Genomic DNA, 18717 nt, shown 5'->3' with positions numbered 1-18717 from the left:
TGGCAATGATGAAAAAAAAAGAGGGAATCGTGAAAGCTAGTGGGGTGCCAAACATCCTGGGTGGTATCAAGCTTCAATGTTATTGGAGTTCATTCAGGCAAGCAGAGAGTATTCATCAATCCTGACTGCACCCTGTAGATGGACAGTCAGGTGTCAGTTAATTGAAGAATTCTTAACTTTTGATCTGCTCTTGTAGCCACATTTAATTAATTGGTCAATTGAGTTTGTGGGCAATGGTAACGTCCAGGAATGTTGATAGTAGGAAGGTTTCAGTGATTGTAATGCTATTAGTTGCCATAGAGCATTGATTAGATTCACCCTTGTTGGGTACGGTCATTGCTTGGCACTTCTGTTTTTCACGTGCAGGACATAATTGTCCACCATTCATTTAGGAATGTGATAAGATTACACAGAGTTTAAATATGGTCTAATGATTGTGGAATTACTTACTTTTGTCAACCACATGCTGCTCAGTATGCAAATAGTCCTGGATAGTACTTCCAGCAGGTGGACTCATCATTTTTACAAATACCTGGCACTGCCTATGTGCTTCCTTCCTGCACTTTTGACTGAACAAAACTGGAAAGATTTTAGCATTTATTGCACATGATTATCCATAACTCTGGCTTGCTGGACTATAATCATTATGCAGTAGAAAGTCAACCAGATTGATGTGGAACAAAGCCACTGGCCAGGCAGCTGTGGAGTTTTTCCAAGTTACAAAATGCCAGCTTCATTGTCACTTTATCATATTTGAAATACTAATACTAGTGATGGCCCTCTGTGTGAGCAAGTGGCAACAAGTGCAGCGAAGGAGAGATCCCCTCACCCGTTTTCTCTCTTTCTCCTGCACTTCTTGGCGAAGCTTTTCCTTTTCTCGTTGAGCCTGGAGTGCAGCATCCTCCCGTGCTGTTCGCTCCATCTCCCGCTGCAATTGAAGGGCCTTTTCTTTCTCCAGTCGTTCACGTTCTCTGTTAAGAGAAAGTGCACGACTTATTCTAGATCTTGCACAAATCTATTTGAAGCAATGTTTAACAATCTACTAATTTGAACTCAAAAATGGGTTTCTCCTTCCAAACTTGGCATTTGTTTTTCAAATAACAGTTAAGAAACATTTTGCACACAAGAGTAAAAATAAAAGAATGATTTAAGAATACCATAACAGGTGGTCATGTGGGTTTGATTAAAAAAGTTTCTCTGGAGAGGGGGATGCAGAACTTTGTTACATACTTCTCTGCCCGAATGCTCTCCTCTTCCTTTTTTCGTTCCCGCTCCCTATCTGCAGCCAGCTGCAGCTCATGCAATCGTTCTCTTTCCAACTCCGCTTGCCGTTGTTCTTGAAGCTTTCTAGCTTCTGCCATTTTACGTTGCCTCTCCAGTTCTTCCTCCTTCTTACGCTGCTGCAGCTCTCTGCGTTCTTCCTCCTGCAAGAAGGATTTGAATTGTAGCCTTTATACCTGGCTTCTCAAGACTTTGAATCACTATTAGAATATGCACCATATGCCATGTGATATGGTTTTAACTTTACTGAACAGACATTACTTTTTAGTAGATCTGATAGTAGAAGATCTACTTTTTAGTAGTTGATGAGTCTCCGGGACCTGATGGCCTGCATCCCAGGGTACTGAAGGAGGTGGCTCGGGAAATCGTGGATGCGCTGGTGATTATTTTCCAGAGTTCAATAGAATCGGGGTCGGTTCCTGAGGATTGGAGGGCGGCTAATGTTGTGCCACTTTTTAAGAAGGGTGGGCGGGAGAAAGCAGGAAATTATAGACCAGTTAGTCTGACCTCAGTGGTGGGAAAGATGCTGGAGTCTATTATAAAGGATGAAATTACGGCACATCTGGATAATAGTAACAGGATAGGACAGAGTCAGCATGGATTTATGAAGGGGAAATCATGCTTGACTAATCTTCTTGAATTTTTTGAGGATGTAACTCGGAAGATGGACGAGGGGGATCCAGTGGATGTACTGTACCTGGACTTTCAGAAAGCTTTTGATAAAGTCCCACACAAGAGGTCAGTGAGTAAAATTAGGGTGCACGGGATTGGGGGCAAAGTACTAGATTGGATAGAGAATTGGTTGGCTAATAGGAAACAAAGGGTAGTGATTAACGGCTCCATTTCGAAATGGCAGGCAGTGACCAGTGGGGTACCGCAGGGATCCGTGCTGGGACCGCAGCTTTTTACAATATATGTAAATGACATAGAAGATGGTATCAGCAATAACATTAGCAAATTTGCTGATGACACAAAGCTAGGTGGTAGGGTGAAATGTGATGAGGATGTTAGGGGATTACAGGGTGACCTGGACAAGTTAGGTGAGTGGGCAGATGCATGGCAGATGCAGTTTAATGTGGATAAATGTCTGGTTATCCACTTTGGTGGCAAGACCAGGAAGGCAGATTACTACCTCAATGGTATCAAATTAGGTAAAGGGGCTGTTCAGAGAGATCTGGGTGTTCTTGTCCACCAGTCAATGAAGGCAAGCATGCAGGTACAGCAGGTCGTGAAGAAGGCTAATAGCATGCTGGCCTTCATAACAAGAGGGATTGAGTGTAGAAGCAAAGAGGTGCTTCTGCAGCTGTACAGGGCCCTGGTGAGACCACACCTGGAGTACTGTGTACAGTTCTGGTCTCCAAATTTGAGGAAAGACATTCTGGCTATTGAGGGAGTGCAGCATAGGTTCACGAGGTCAATTCCTGGAATGGCAGGATTGCCTTACACGGAAAGACTGAAGCGACTGGGCTTGTATACCCTTGAGTTTAGAAGACTGAGAGGGGATCTGATTGAAACGTATAGGATTATGAAAGGACTGGACACTCTAGCAGGAGGGAACATATTTCCGTTGATGGGGGAGTGCCGAACCAGAGGACACAACTTAAAAATACGGGGTAGACCATTTAGGACAGAGATGAGGAGAAACTACTTCACCCAGAGAGTGGTGGCTGTGTGGAATGCTCTGCCCCAGAGGGCAGTGGAGGCCCAGTCTCTGGATTCTTTTAAGAAAGAATTGGATAGAGCTCTGAAAGATAGTGGAGTCAAGGGGTATGGAGATAAGGCTGGAACAGGATACTGATTAGGAATGATCAGCCATGATCATATTGAATGGCGGTGCAGGCTCGAAGGGCAGAATGCTATTGTCTATTGTCTGATGTGGAGGTGCCGGTGTTAGACTGGGGTGGACAAAGTTAAAAATCACAACACCAGGTTCTCGTCAAACAGGTTCATTTGGAAGTACTAGGTTTCAGAGTGCTGCGCCTACTTACCTGATGAAGGAGCAGCGCTCTGAAACCTAGTACTTCCAAATAAACCCGCTGGATGAGAACCTACCATTGAGTTTTAACTCCACTCTGAATTGAGCTTTGCAAGACATCATAACAATGGAGTGGAGCATAACAAAAAATCCACAGAAGATAAATTAAAAAAAAGGTCAAAAAAAAACTTAGTCCTCTAATAAATGACTTACCACTCAAAACAGGGATTATGATTTAGAGAAGATGGACAGTATTGTTTTCAGATAGCAGAACACAGGAAGGGCATTAAATGAATGATGAATACAAACCATAATGAAATGAAGCTTCAATAATTAGAATCAAATATTCACATGTTAAAATTGAACTTAAGCCTGGTGTAATGACACTATCACTTTAAGGAGGTGTATATTGTCCTTTTTTGAAAAGGAGATCGAGAGAGCCACCAAGCTTTCCATTCCAAGCCAACAAAGTAAAGTTTCAGGCACCTTGGGTTTTTCTTTCCAAAATGTTGGAACAATAGAAGCAGCATGAAGAAATGGGGTCCAGCTGCCATAGAACCAGAATTTTTGTTTAGCGTTCAATAGTTGCTGCAATCTTCAAGCTGGGTTCTGTTAGTCCTCTCCCTCGCTCTTACAGCTAGAAGGTTGAGCTCTCTTCCTGCAGCTAGAATGGTCTCACATTCAGTCTATTTTACAGAATTGTCTTTGGCAAGTGTGTATGGGACGTAACGGTATTGGAATAGTTGATGTTTCATAACTAAACAATTATTCTGTTAAGTTTTAACAATAGAGTTAAATTATTCCAAATCTCTTTGTATTTTAGTTTAGTGTAATAAAAAACAGTTTTGCTTTAAGCTTGAATTGCTTCTGAAACATATCCCCTTATCCTTCCCTTTAAAACAAACAAACAGTTGGGGGTCTATGCTACCTTAATATATTTTGAAGGGGGTTAGTCTGGTCCATAACACTAATAGTGAGACATGTTCATAAGAAAAGTTCCTTGATTAAAGTGTCAAGTAGCAGAACTGTAACCAAGTCAAATTTACATGGCAAAAGTGAAATAGCTAAGCTTTTTAAAAATAAAACAAAGCACAGCGGCCACACCAGCTGTTGCAGTTTCTTATTTCGGGCTTCCTCTTCTTGCCGCCTTCGAGCTTCTGCTTCCTCCATCCTCTTGGCAGCGACCTTACTTTTTGCTTTCTCTTCAGCAAATCTTTCCTTACGAATCTGTAAAGCAGAATCCTAGGTTAATCTCTTGATACAATGTGCATATTCACTCAAAGGAATGGCAAATCTTTCCTACTTGGTTGATTCTTCACTTGTCATTAGGCAGCATCAGAACTGACATACCTTTGCATTCTTCTCATTAATTTGAGCAAACTTCTGCTCAATTTTCTTGATCTTTTCTTCCTCTTGTTGTTGAACTCTGGAACGAGTTTCCAAAACACGCTTTACTTGCATTTCCCGTTTCCTATGAAAAAGCATTCCATAAAGTTTCAAATAACAGTTTATTCCATATCCCTATTACCACCTAACATTAGCATGAGTGAATGAAAACTAGGGTTAATTCATTCCATAGATCAGCCACATTATTTTGGAATCACTGGGAGGGGAATGAGATAGTTTCAAGTTTCTTTTTGCTCAAATGGTGAAGGAAACCAAGATTAAAAAAAAAGAAAGTCAAAAACTACCAAACTCAATTGTTCACAAGGGGAAGATACACAAAAGCCATCTTGTACATTTTTTTTGACAAACAAATTCTAATTTCCATGTTGTTTCTAGGCATAATAATTCCACATTTTTAATTTATGGAAGCCTCCTTAGTCTTCAAGCTCCCAAATGGTACTGGTGTTTCCTTGTCCCTTCAGTCAATGTCAACCAAAAGTTCATCATACCAAAAACAATATTCCAGCTCTATTAAGAGTCTCTTTAAATCAAATTATGTCCCTACAGTATTGAGTGGCAAGTTATCAAAGTGATTTTTCATTCGGTAGCCCAAAGGCTCTCAACATTCAAATTGATTTAGACAGCATGGCTGTCCTCAAACCACTAATCTCCATATATCCTCCAACTGAAAACATCAAGCTGGTTGAAACCATCATGTTCCAACTCACTTGCTGCTTCATAACGACCTGTTTAGTTCACCTATTGGGTCTTCAATCTCAACATCCTATATGAAATTTCCCTGAGCAAAATCTACCTTTGAATCAAAAGGATAGTAAAACAGGCAGAGGCAAATCACTAGCAAGTTCTTCATGATAAACCACGTGTCAACTATGATGTGGAATGCGGAGCTGAAAATGTGTTGCTGGAAAAGCGCAGGTCAGGCAGCATCCAAGGAACAGGCGAATCGACATTTCGGGCATAAGTCCTTCTTCAGGCTTATGCCCAAAATGTCGATTCTCCTGCTCCTTGGATGCTGCCTGACCTGCTGCGCTTTTCCAGCAACACATTTTCAGCTCTGATCTCCAGCATCTGCAGTCCTCACTTTCTCCTTGATGTGGAATGCCCTTGTTAACCAATTTCGAAGCAAGACAAGCACATCACAATCAAATTTCACCACAGGACCTCAATATAAACTCCAAATGCACTTACATACAAATGTTGCAATGTTATGAAGATACAGCATGGTGGCTCAGTGCTAAGCACTACTGCCTTACAGCACAAGAGTTTGGGGTTTGACTCCAGCCTCAATCTGTGGGGTGTTTGAATGTTCTCCCAGTACCAGCAGGAAGGAGTCTCCTCTAGGTGGTCTGGTTTCCTCCCACAGTCCAAAGATGTACAGGTTAGGTGGATTGGTCATGGCTAAACTGCCCATAGTCCTCAGGGATGTGCAGGCTAAGTGGCCTAGCCATTGGAATTGCAGGCTGACAGGGATTTCAGGAAAGATGGGGGCTGGGGTTGGGGACACTACAGGTTAAGGTGGACTAGATGATCTGCTCCCACCTTGCAGGGATTCTGCAATATGCCCTCTACTACACAATAGCAATCCAATCACCATTCAGCAAACATTACCAATTACTGGATTCAAATGACTTGAATTCACTAAAAAAAAGAACAAATTTTCCTGTTGAGTATTAAAAAAAATGATAGAGACATTAAATGACTTCTGGGCAGCACAAATAGTTTTTTTAGACTTAATATAGCTTTTATTGTTTTCAAGCCCAAAGCTATCTTCCACCCTGAGCCCATTTTGCTTTCTTAAAAAAAGGATCTTGCAGATTCCATTTGACTGAGCTCTTCCAGTCAGCATTTTGCAAAAAAAAACCAAAATTGTATGACTAAGTGTTTAACAGACCACTAGTTTGACACTGCAGTTAAGCCAGTGTCAAAATAAGCATTAAATGGCATTGCAATTGATCAGCTGTTGAATTGGCTGCAACTTCCTGGTTGCATTTGTACAAGAATCAATTAGGAGTTGGCATATCTCAGTAGGAAGAATAAAGAGATCATGTAAAGTTTGAATGATAATCTAAACCAAATGCATCTCTATGACTCTAAGGCATCTGGGGAGGTACGGATACAGAAAATCTCAAAGAAACTTTGGTTTTGTGGAGTCTGTTTATTGCACTACAGCACATTCCAAATAGCACTATAGCTTAGTGGGAATATTTGCAGAAGCAGCAGTTCATCGTGCTACTAATACAGGGTCCTTCTCAGAATACAAAATTAAGAAAGAGTTGTTAAAGTTGCATAAAATTTTGATTAGACCATTTTGAACACAAAACAGTTTCATTCTTCAGACGATAAAATTTAGACAAAAAGTTTACTTGGCCTGCAGCAAAATACAGGGAGTTTCATAAAAAAGGTGGTAGCTTCAAGACAAAGGAAAACCAGTCTAACAGAGAATGCTTCTAAAATTATGCTCATGATAGATATTCTCACCCCTCCCAAAAGCTGATAGTGTAATTGATATAAATTCTGACATGTTGGCTTACTTTTTAAACTCTTCCATTTTGCGTTTCTTCTCTTCCTCCACCTTTTGTATCCTTTCTTCCTCTTGCTCTCGTTTCTTCTTTAGATTTGCCAGACGAGCTTTCTCTTGTTCCTAAAATATACAGTGGTAGGCAAGCAATCATTGATTGTATAGGTACATTAAAAAGATATTGTACCATTACTTTGATAGTAAATTTTAAGCAAATATTTCCTAAAAAAGGAAAATTTTTAATAAATTTAGATGTAGTACCACAAAACCTTTCACGAGCAGTCACTTGGACAATGATTGCATTTTTTCGCATACAAGACTAAATATCTTCAGAAGGCAGAATACACATACCTTGGGATCAACTTTCATTGGAGTGTTGCGTTTAATGAAGGACTTAACTACTGTGCGGCCAACAGACACTGGGGTCATCAACAATTGATTCTTTTGAACTGCATGGAGGAAGCTTTTGTGCTTTGGTCGAACCACCTACCGGAATGAAAATTTGGTCTCGGTTATATGTTGGAATTAGGGAGTGGGTGTAATTCATGTTCAGAATTGATCAAGAGCAAATAACAGTCAGATATCCAGCACAGCAAACCAGATATAATTAATATAGCTCTGTTTGCCAACATTTGGCCTATCTCCCTCTAAACGCTTCCTATTCATTAGTGAGTTTTGAGAAGCTTTTGTAACTCAGGTTGAAGTTCTGGATGTAGGTTTGCTAGCTGAGCTGGAATGTTAGTTTTCAGATGTTTCATCACCATTATAGGTAATGTCATCAGTGAGCCTCCAGATGAAACATGGGTGACATGGCCTGCTTTCTATTTGCGTTTAGGTTTCCTTGAGTTGGTCACATTTACTGTTTTTTTTTCCTCAGTGGGTGGTAAATAGGATCCAAGTCAACGTGTTTGTTGATAGAGATCTGATTGGAATGCCATGCTTCTAGGAATTCTTAAGTGTGTCTGTTTGGCTTATCCTAGGATGGATGTGTTGTCCCAGTCGAAGTGGTGTCCTTCCTCATCCATATTTAAGGATACGAGGGAGAGTGGATCATGTTTTTGTGCTTAGTTAATGTTAAATGTATCCTGGTGGCTAGTTTACTGCCTGTTTGTCCAACATAGTGTTACAGTTCTTGCAAGGTATTTTGTAAATGACATTAGTTTTGCTAGGAAAAGGACAAAGACCTAAACAAATAGAAAGCAGGTCATGCCACCTGTGCTTCATCTGGAGGTTCACTGATGTTACTTAGTATGGTGATGAAACATCTGAAATCAAGCCTTCCATCTCAGCGAGCAAACCTACATCTTGCTATTTATATAATTTAGACAGCTTTTGAATGTTATAACTGTACCAGCCTCTATCGCTTCCACTGACAGCTCATTCCATACATGCACCACCCTCTGCATGAAAGAGTGGTCACCTAGGGCTACCTTTTAAGTGGTAGAAAAACATTTTACTTTATTCAGCTTGGCTCTGTAGACGTTGAATCTTTTGAAGTTGATGTGAACTTTATTTTATGCAGTGTTTAAACTTGACTAGTATCAAGCAATAATTGAATAGCATACTATAGAAGTAGTAAATCAATATATTGCAAGGGCTTGGACAAAAACTTTTTCATCTGAATTAGAATTTGTCTAAGTACCAAAGGCAAATCAGAAAGTCTATTGTTGGAAAAAGCAGAACATACCTTCAAAAGAACTGTCCCTATTACACACCCATGCCAAACTGGCTAACTGAAGCACAAGTTGAAAACAAAAAATTTAAGTAAACATGAGGTCACAAAAAGAGAGGACGCTAAATCAAGAAGAACTGACAAGTAACATACAGATGCTCTAAAGTAGTTAGAAATTAGTAGTTTTTAAAAAGTCAGGAAAGGACGATTAGAAATGTCCATTTAGAATAGGTGGAAGCTAATATGATTAAAATGACTGGACTGTGGTATTTGTCTACAGTGATTTAGTCTTAAATTTAATCTGATGGTTCTGCCAGTGTTTTCCTCAGGGTATTATTCCACCACACAAATGTAGTGTCTTTGGATTTCAGTCTGCAGTCTCAATAAATACTGAAAATTGCTGCTAAAAGTTGAGGAGATAATTACAAAGTTTCTTCACTACCAGTTTCCCTCAGAACCTGCAGCACTCTATTCTGTTTACTCTAAATATAGTATTGTTGTTTAATAAACATCAGTTCCAAATTTTAAAAAGTCTGCAATAGTAATCTCTTTAGGACTGCAACAGACTAAATAATCTACACTTTTCTTCCCCTCTTTTGTCTAAATACATTTAGCGTGACTGGACTTATTTTTGTTCCAATTCTTCTACACCCACAAGAAAAAAAAATTACTAAAAACTAGATATTTTTAAAAACAAAATACTCTAGTTTCAAGGACATCTTTATGACACCAGTTTTATTTGATTAATAAATTTGAGGTTGCAAGCTTACTGCTGGAACTTTAACTAGTCCTTTTGGATTATTGCACCCAATCTCTGAATTACCAGTTCAGAAATGACTACCATAGTAGCCAAGAGGTCAAAAGATAATGGCTTTGTTCTCAAATTCTGAAGAGAGAAAATTTATGATCATCCATTACTAGATGGTAGACAACCCCACATGGCCAAACAAAGGGGATGACAGAGGCAAGATGCTGTGATCACACAAGGGAACCTGAATTCATTTTCTCTCTAAACACCAATTGACAGCAAAATAAAGACCCAATGATAGATTTGTGAAAGAGGAAGAAAACCAGGAGAACAAGAACTATCAATATCAGCCAATATAACCAGGAAGGAAAGAAAGTAGTCAACAGTTTGGTGAGAACAGAAAATAGTTCTAGGCAACAGGAGTTCAGATGACACTATGCAAAAAAAAGAGAGACATTAGAGAAAATTTGCTGGTTCACAACTAGAGTGGAGAAATAAGCTTGACTATTAACTAAAGTCAGATGGGAAACAGTAGATGGATGGTCTTGATCAGAGTGATACATGTGTTAGGAGATCCCTGCACTGTGTTTAGACTTACTTTGCTAGTTGCAAGGTCTGGTGAAGGGGTCTTCTTTCTTTGTGGAAAGTCATCAGTTTCCAATTCTTCATTGTAATTACACACATTTGCCACTGCACGCTTGTAACTACGTTTCCGTCTAAGAAACCACAACACAAGTTAATGACACTGCAAATAATATCATATAATATGATCTGTTGTTCTATTTTAATTTATACCTGGCTTTGCAACAAAGCTATTAAAACACAGTCTATTAACCTTAAAAAACCATAAAGGACTGTTTCTGATATACAGCATCTGCAAAGAGAAATCACTGAAACAGCTCAGGTTTGGCAGCATCAGTGAAAAGAAATCAGTTAATATTCTGGGTCTGGTTCTGAGGAAGGATAACCAGACATGAAATGTTAACTTTGACTTCTCTTCACAGATGCTACCAGACCTGCTGAGCTTTTCCAGCAACTTCTGCTTTTGTTTCTATCGTGAACATTCAAGGCTCAAGCCAAGTAAGATTTCTCAGGATAATATTTGAAACCATTCAGGCAAATTCAGCTGAAAAGAAACCAACATACATTATATGCAAGCAACCTACTCCGCACCACATCTAAGAACAGAATCTTTGAAAAGGAATGCTGAAGAGGTTATTTCTCCTCCTGAAAAACTCCACTAAGTTTACAATATACAACGTTCTTTTAAGAAATATGCCCACTAGCAATGTTGCCTTAAGGCTGAGCTGCAAAAAACCAAATAATCCCTGTGCAAGGCGGTCTCTTAAAATCACAGTAAATAGGGGCTACAACTTCAAGGCAAAAAAGGCAAAACCATTTGAAAGTACATTATTTGGATTAGATTCCCCTACAGTATGGAAACAGGCCATTTGACCCAACAAGTCCACACTGTCCCTCTGCGTAACCAACCTAGACCCATTTCCCTCTGACTAAGGCACCTAACATGATGGGCAATTTAGCATGGCCAATTCACATGACCTGTACATCTTTGGACTGTGGGAGGAAACCGGAGCATCTGGAGAAAACCCATGCAGACACAGGGAGAGAATGCGTGTAAAGTTTGCACACAGTCGCTGGAGGCTGGAATCGAACCTGGGTCCCTGGCACTGAGCCACCATATTGCCCCTTTAAAATGGAACTAGATGCAGAACACCAGGGACTTGAATCCAGGACCTCTCGCACTTATGTCACCTACCTAAAGCAAGAATCATACCCCCAGATCAATGAGCCAGCACGGTGCCTTTATCAGGTTGGATTCTTGCATGATGACACAAAACAAGTTTGGGCCTTTCAACTCTCCCAGGAGAAAGTGAGGACTGCAGATGCTGGAAATCAGAGTCGAGAGTGTGGCGCTGGAAATGCACAGCCTGTCAGGCAGCATCCAAGCAGGAGAATAGACATTACTGACATCAGGAATGAAACTTGTGGAACAACCCCACCAGCCCCTGGCTGAACAGTTCAATTCTCCCAAGGACATGCAGGCCCTGGGCCTCCATCACCAAACCCTAACCAGCTGATGCCTGGAGGAAGAATGCCTCATCTTTCTGCCATGGGACCCCACAACCACACATAATCAATGTGGATTTCACTAGGTCTGTCTCGGTCTCTTCCTTCCCACTTCTCCCATCTCCTATCAGTTTCACTTCCACCTTCATCCATCTCCACATTCCTAACTACCTTCCCTTTCCATTTATCTAAGTGGGAGGGGAGGGGAGGGGAGGGGAGGGGAGGGGAGGGGAGGGGAGGGGAGGGGAGGGGAGGGGAGGGGAGGGGAGGGGAGGGGAGGGGAGGGGAGGGGAGGGGAGGGGAGGGGAGGGGAGGGGAGGGGAGGGGAGGGGAGGGGAGGGGAGGGGAGGGGAGGGGAGGGGAGGGGAGGGGAGGGGAGGGGAGGGGAGGGGAGGGGAAATAAGGAAACAAGCATGAGAATTGCCGTTTTGGGCATGAGCCCTTCTTCAGGAATTGAAGGGGGCGTTGAAGTATTCAGCCACAGGGTTGGTCCAAGCGTCATTCCTGAAGAAGGGCGCATGCCCGAAATGTCGATTCTCCTACTCCTTGGATGCTGTCTGACCTGCTGCGCTTTTCCAGCAACACATCTTCAGCTCTGATCTGCAGTCCTCACTTTCTCCTCATGGAATAAGGAAAATCAACATTAACCCCATGTAGTTACAGGAGACGTGCTTCCTCCAAGTGTCAAGTAGTTAGGGTTTGGCGATGGAGGCAACCCAGGACCTGCGTGTCCTTGGGGTAGTGGAAGGGGGCGTTGAAGTGCTTGGTCACAGAGTTGGTCCACAAGCGTCATTCCTGATGAAGGGCTTATGCCCAAACGTCAATTCTGCTGCCCCTTGAACGTCACCTGACCAGCTGTGTTTTTCCAGTACCACACTTTCCAACACTCCGCCTATTTCAGAATTCTAGATACCATCTCTGAACTTTGAAACATTCTCTTGCTTGTATTGTGTCCCACTAAATCACCCTAAAGGTTAACAATTTAATCGTTGCACATTTTGGAGCCAAACACTAGGAGTAGTGGAGGACCACACTTCAAAGCTGCATGTAGCTACAAGCCAATAAAGTTAAACCAATGGCAGACAGGAATCTCAAAAGATACTTACTCAACATTCGGGCCATCAAGAAAAACTGGTTCGTCAGAATCACCACTCTCTGTGATAAGATAACCTGTATTAATACACCAAATGCTAATAGACATTACATGTTCTCTACTTAAATTGCAGTACCCTTTGAGCAGGACCAGTTGGCTTAACTGTCAAGAAATTAACATGCAGATGGTAGTCATCATTACTGTCAGCAACACTGTATTCACCATGACTACTACAGTGGTGACTGTTGAACAACCACATGACCCACATTCCCTCTGAACAGCACATGGCACAGCCACTGAGGGCTCCCACTGCAATGAGCATGCTGACATCTCTAGCATTGACTTCCATTTCTGATAGTTGCTGACACACAGAGGAGGTCATGCAGATGAATATTAGCAGGAACACTGCATGTGACAACCAAGATCACAGATTATGGCACTGCCATTTCAATTTTCACATCTACTGTTGTCCTTTTTAATTAGTCAACCTTCTCATCATACTGAAATATTCTGAACAATCCTAATGTGGTACCTTTTAATACATTTAGATTTCCAGAAAATATTTTACGTCAATTGGCTGTAGTTTAAGTCTACACTGTTGGTTTGTTACTTCAAGGAGTGTTCAGACAGGATTTCTCCTTCTTATTAAATTTTGAAGGAGTGTTGATTAAGCATTTCTGCACATCCAGTAACTACATCCTTTATAAATCTCATTATGTTTTAGAACATAACTATTCTTGGAAGATTTGACGAGTGCATCCACTATCTCTGTAGCTACTTCAATATCCTAAGGAGGTCCAGGGCACTTTTCAGCTTTTAACCTCATTAGTTTTCCCTAGCACTTTCTCTCTAGATAATTATTGCTTCTTTCTCCTCCTACTCTTGCTCCAGACTTTAGTATTGTTGGAGGCGACTCAAAAGTATTTATTGAACTCCTCTGCCATTTTCTCATGAGCCAATATTCACTTTGACCTCCTTTTTGTATATTTTAAAAAAAGGAGGCATTTGCTAGTCTTATTATTTGCAAGTTTTCCCTCAGTTTAAAAAACTCAATCCTCTGAATCACCACAACTCTTTGCAACACGATTTCTCCCCCCCCACCACCCCCAACTCCTCCCCACCCCCCCAAATTTAAAGCTATCCTCAACTTCCCTGGTTAACCACAATTGATCACATTAGAATCTGACTCACTGGGATACTATTTGTTGCAAGCCATGGGCTATTTTCTTAAACGTCTGCCATTGTTTGTATTTCTCCTTAGGAATATTACCAAGTCACTGCTGGAGGATAAATATTTTAGGAAGATAGATTCTAATTTTCAAAAACTTTGCTAAACATTTAACCCATTCTAATGACTTGAGATCAGTAAACCAAATCTTCCCCCCCGCCCCCCCCCCCCTCAAAAAAAAGTGCAGTGAACTTAAATGTTCATCATAAAACAGAAGCACAGCTTATTGAAGTTGTAAAATTGAATTTATATACCTTTCTGAACTTTTGAAGTTCTACATGTTTCTACATTAGCTGACACTTCCTTCTCTTGACTGTTCATGGCAGTTTTCATGACACTTCGTGTGCATCTACGTTGTTGATTTTCTGGAACCTGCACCAAGTGAAGCAGCTTACTTTACACATTTATCTAACAGAAAAAGTTCATGTACAGAAGTTAAGCTTTAATTAAAAAGGCCAATTCTTAAAACCTACCTTAGTGGCTGATTGCTCATCTTCCTTTCGCTCTTCAGTTTTAAGTGGAGCACCAGAACATTCGTCAACTCTAAGTGATTAAAACAAAAAATTGTTCAAGTTTCCAAAATAAAACAGTTTACAACAATGTGAGCCAAAGGATCTGCTCTTAATCTTAGTTTCATCAGCTTAGCTATGGAGATGGTAATAAGTCTTTTCACATGCAAAACAAAAATAGACAAGTTAGAGATTCTGCTCAGTTTACAGAGCACAATGTCCAGAAGAGAGCCAACAAAACAAGTGATGGATTTTAAAGCAAAACTGCATCCAAGAGGTACCCTAATATTTTGTAATGAAAAGAATCTTCAAACTACTTTCTTTTGCGTGGTGCACAAACAGCCCAAAGCTCCAAGACAAACTGATCACCATTCGGAAATTCCATTTCTCATACTCAATGTTAGCAGTCAAAGTCATAGATGTACAGCACCGAAACAGACCCTTCATTCCAACTCTTCCATGCTGGCCAGATAACCCAACCTAATCTAGTCCCACCTGCCAGCACCTGGCCCATATCCCTCCAAACCCTTCCTATTCATGTACCAATCCAGATGCCTTCTGAATGTTGCAATTATAGTAGCCTCCACCACATCCTCTGGCAGCTCATTCAATACATGTACCACCCTCTCCGTGAAAAGGTTGCCCCTTAGGTCTCTTATCTTTCCCCCTCACCCTAAAACTATGTCCTCTAATTCTGGACTCCCCCACCCCAGGCAAGAGATTTTGTCTAATTTATCCTAATCATGCCCCTCATGATTTTATAAACTTGTATAACATCACCCCTCAGCTTCCAATGCTCCAGGGAAAACTGCCCTAGCCTATTCAACCTCGCCCTACAGCTCAAATCCGCCAAAGCTGGCAACATCCTTGCAAATCTTTTCTGACCCCTTTGAAGTTTCACAACATCTTTCTGATAAGGAGACCAGAATTGCATGCAATATTCCAACAGTGGCTTAACCAATGTCCTGTACAGCCACAACATGACCTCCCATCTCCTGGACACAATACTGACCAGTAAAAAGGAAAGTATACCAAATGCCTTCTTCACTATCCTATCTACCTGCGACTCCACTTTCAAGGAGCTACGAACCTGCACACCAAGGTCTCTTTGTTCAGCAACACTCCCTCGGACCTTACCATTCAGTGGATAAGTCCTGCTAAGATTTGCTTTCCCAAAATGCAGCACCTCATTTATCTGGATTAAACTCCATCTGCCACTTCTCAACCCATTGGCCCATCTGATCAAGATCCCATTGTAATCAGAGGTAAGCTTCTTTGCTATCCACTACACCTCCAATTTTTGTGTCACCTGCAAACTTACTAACTATACCTTTTATGTAAACGATTTGATGTGAATATGTGATGAAAAGTAGTGGACCCAGCACCAATCCTTGTGGCACTACTGGTCACAGGCCTCCAGTCTAAAATACAACTCTCCACCACCACCTCCTTCATTTGAGCCAGTTCTATATCCAAATGGCTAGTTCTCCCTGTATTCCCTGAGATCAAACCATGCTAACCAGTCTCTCATAGGGAACCTTATTGAATGCCTTACTGAAGTACGTATAGATCACATCTACCACTCTGCCCTCAATCCTGTTACTTGTTCAGAAAACTCCATCAAGTTTGAGAGACATGATTTCCCATGCACAAAGCCATGTTGACTATCCCTAATCAGTCTTTGCCTTTCCAAAAGGAAGTACATCCTGTCCCTCAAGATTCCCTCCAACTTGCCCACCACTAACATCAGGCTCAATGGTCTATAGTTCCCTGGCTTGTCCTTACCACCTTTCTTAAAACAGTGGCACCATGTTAGCCAGTCTTCCAGCACCTCACCTGCCTCTGAGGCCATAAACTTTTTAAGTGCAACAGCGATTGACAGATTTTTAAAACAAAAAAAAAGTTACCACAAAACTGACTTAATAAGTACTTACTGAGTACAGTCATAGAGATGTACAGCATGGAAACAGACCCTTCGGTCCAACCCATCCATGCCGACCAGACATCCCAACCCAATCTAGTCCCACCTACCACCCGGCCCATATCCTTCCAAACCCTTCCTATTCATGTACCTATCCAAATGCCTCTTAAATGTTGCAATTGTACCAGCCTCCACCACATCCTCTGGCAGCTCATTCCATACACTTACCACCATCTGAAAAAGTTGCCCCTTTTTCATAATTCAATAATTGAAAACTGCATTGCTTACGGGCTATATATAAACAACAAAGCCACCATAGTCCTACTGGACCAGAGCTGTGCTCTCAGATACTGGTGATGTTTTAACTCAAGGATCGTAAAACTTCAGACTGACAAATACAAAACTTGGGTTTACAAATTGGCTTAAGTTATTCTTCTGAAAGACAAAAAGAACATTTTTTAAAATGCTATTTGATGATATCAGAATATATTAAGAGTATAAAAATTCAAGATTACAGCAATGTCTGACACCACAGTGACAACCACGTATACCATCCAAAACTTGCACTGCAGAAGCTCAGTTCCTTATAAAGCACTCTTCAAACTCAATCTCTACCATCTAGAAGGACAAGGGCAGCAGATCCAGAGAAACATCACTACCTTCAAAGTTTCCCTCGAAACAAATGGCTCAGATTTGATTTATGAAGCAGTCATCGCTTCACTGTCACCGAAACAAAATCCTGGAACTCCTTTCCTGACAGCACTTCAACACTAGACTACAGCAGTTTAAAAGGAGTTCACATCAATGTCCTCAAAAACAATAAAACAAATTTTTAAAAGCCTTTATTTCCAATTGCATCTAAAAGTGAACACTTGCAATGCAAGACTTACAGTTCTGACAGTAAACAGCAAAAGACTTTAAACAACTACAAAGGATGGGAAGAGAGGACACATTGTTTGGAACCTACAGACCCATGCTGCAGGTTTATCTGAATGGCTTTCACAATGCCATAGCTAATATACACATGCTCAAATAGCCATAAGTAAAATTCTCTCAGTGTTTCCAAACTTCTATTTAAACATCTAGGAAAAGATTGATTAGATATTATCTCACTGGCCAGATGTTTGCACACTTTTGCTTTTACAGCAAATTTAACTTCAGCTCCAATTACATTTTGCAGTTGGAATAGAAAAATCAAGGGAGGAGAATGCTGCTGACATGTATTCCTATACTGAAATCTATTCTATTCCACACATGTAATGTGATTTATATGTGCTCATCAAACTTTGCCTTTCATAAATTGCAATTGGCCCCTATCTCACTGACAAGATAAAGACTAACATGGACCTGGTTTTAAAACATACAATTTACATTGTTCACAACTCTAGGACATCCCAAAGTACAGCAATCCACAACCAATGACCAGAAGTTGAACAATACTATTTAGTGCAGTAATACAGAAATAAAATTTGCACACAGCAGAGGTGCAAAAATAGTAACTTGACAACAATTGATAAACATTTGTTTTTGTGATGCTAGTGATAATAAATATTGACCAGAACTTAGGGAGATTTTCCTTGCTCTTTGAAATAGTGACGTGGAAACTTTTGTGGGCCCAAGTCCAATGAGGAACTCAGTTTAGCAGCTCACTCAAAAGATAGCACATCAAAAAGATAACAATGTAGCATTCCTATATGATAAGAATAATAAGTCAGCCTCAGTTGTGTTATGAAGCCTCTGGTGTGGTACATAAAACCAACTTAGAAGCAAGAGTTAGAACACTGAGCAAGATGCCATTTAGCCCTGCACTGCATGTTTCAATTACTTAAGCCATTTCTAAAACAGCACACTATTCTGCCAAAGAATCTCACTGCTCATATCTTAGCAATTTAATATTTATGAGCAGTACAAGCTGTAACACTTTACAACTAACAAGTTTCCTAAACAGGCTACTTCACAGCTTAAAAAGGCAGTGTATAGTTATGCATAGATCAGGTGGTGACGTCTAAAAATCAGGAAATATGTAGGTGATAAATGCAACAACAAAGTATAACATCTGGCTTCACTACTCTTGGACATTTCAAGGTGAAGTCCTACAGACAGCAGGGCTCAAAATGTTTCCAATTACACTGGTATCTAGAGGAATGTATGTTTTCACTAACCAGAACACAAACTCAATTTAAGGATTAAAAATGCTTAATCATTGTAGTTCTCATACCTTGTGTCAGCAGATTGTAACTTGTAATAACTAAACTAGTGCCAGTCTGGTTACTGGAT

General features: G+C 40.7%; 1 protein-coding gene across 4 annotated transcripts in view; it reads right to left on the bottom strand.

The window, feature by feature from the left end:
- The window catches only part of LOC140493561 (inner centromere protein-like), a 38351-nt gene that overhangs the window by 7401 nt on the left and 12233 nt on the right, over positions 1-18717 (bottom strand). For 3 of the 4 annotated variants that reach the window (XM_072592122.1, XM_072592121.1, XM_072592123.1), the window contains exons 7-16: positions 14484-14553; positions 14265-14382; positions 12796-12859; positions 10200-10317; positions 7533-7667; positions 7195-7304; positions 4607-4727; positions 4361-4483; positions 1231-1424; positions 830-971 (exon numbers count right to left, since the gene is read on the bottom strand). In XM_072592122.1, coding sequence (XP_072448223.1) covers positions 830-971; positions 1231-1424; positions 4361-4483; positions 4607-4727; positions 7195-7304; positions 7533-7667; positions 10200-10317; positions 12796-12859; positions 14265-14382; positions 14484-14553 — 1195 coding nt within the window. The remainder of the gene's footprint in view (positions 1-829; positions 972-1230; positions 1425-4360; positions 4484-4606; positions 4728-7194; positions 7305-7532; positions 7668-10199; positions 10318-12795; positions 12860-14264; positions 14383-14483; positions 14554-18717) is intronic. The other variant, XM_072592124.1, reaches the window with a different exon arrangement.

The sequence above is a fragment of the Chiloscyllium punctatum genome, chromosome 22 (genome assembly GCF_047496795.1).
Source record: "Chiloscyllium punctatum isolate Juve2018m chromosome 22, sChiPun1.3, whole genome shotgun sequence".
Classification (NCBI taxonomy): Eukaryota; Metazoa; Chordata; class Chondrichthyes; order Orectolobiformes; family Hemiscylliidae; genus Chiloscyllium; species Chiloscyllium punctatum.
The sequence above is the reverse complement of the archived record's forward strand: the minus strand, read 5'-3'. Positions and strand labels throughout refer to the sequence as shown.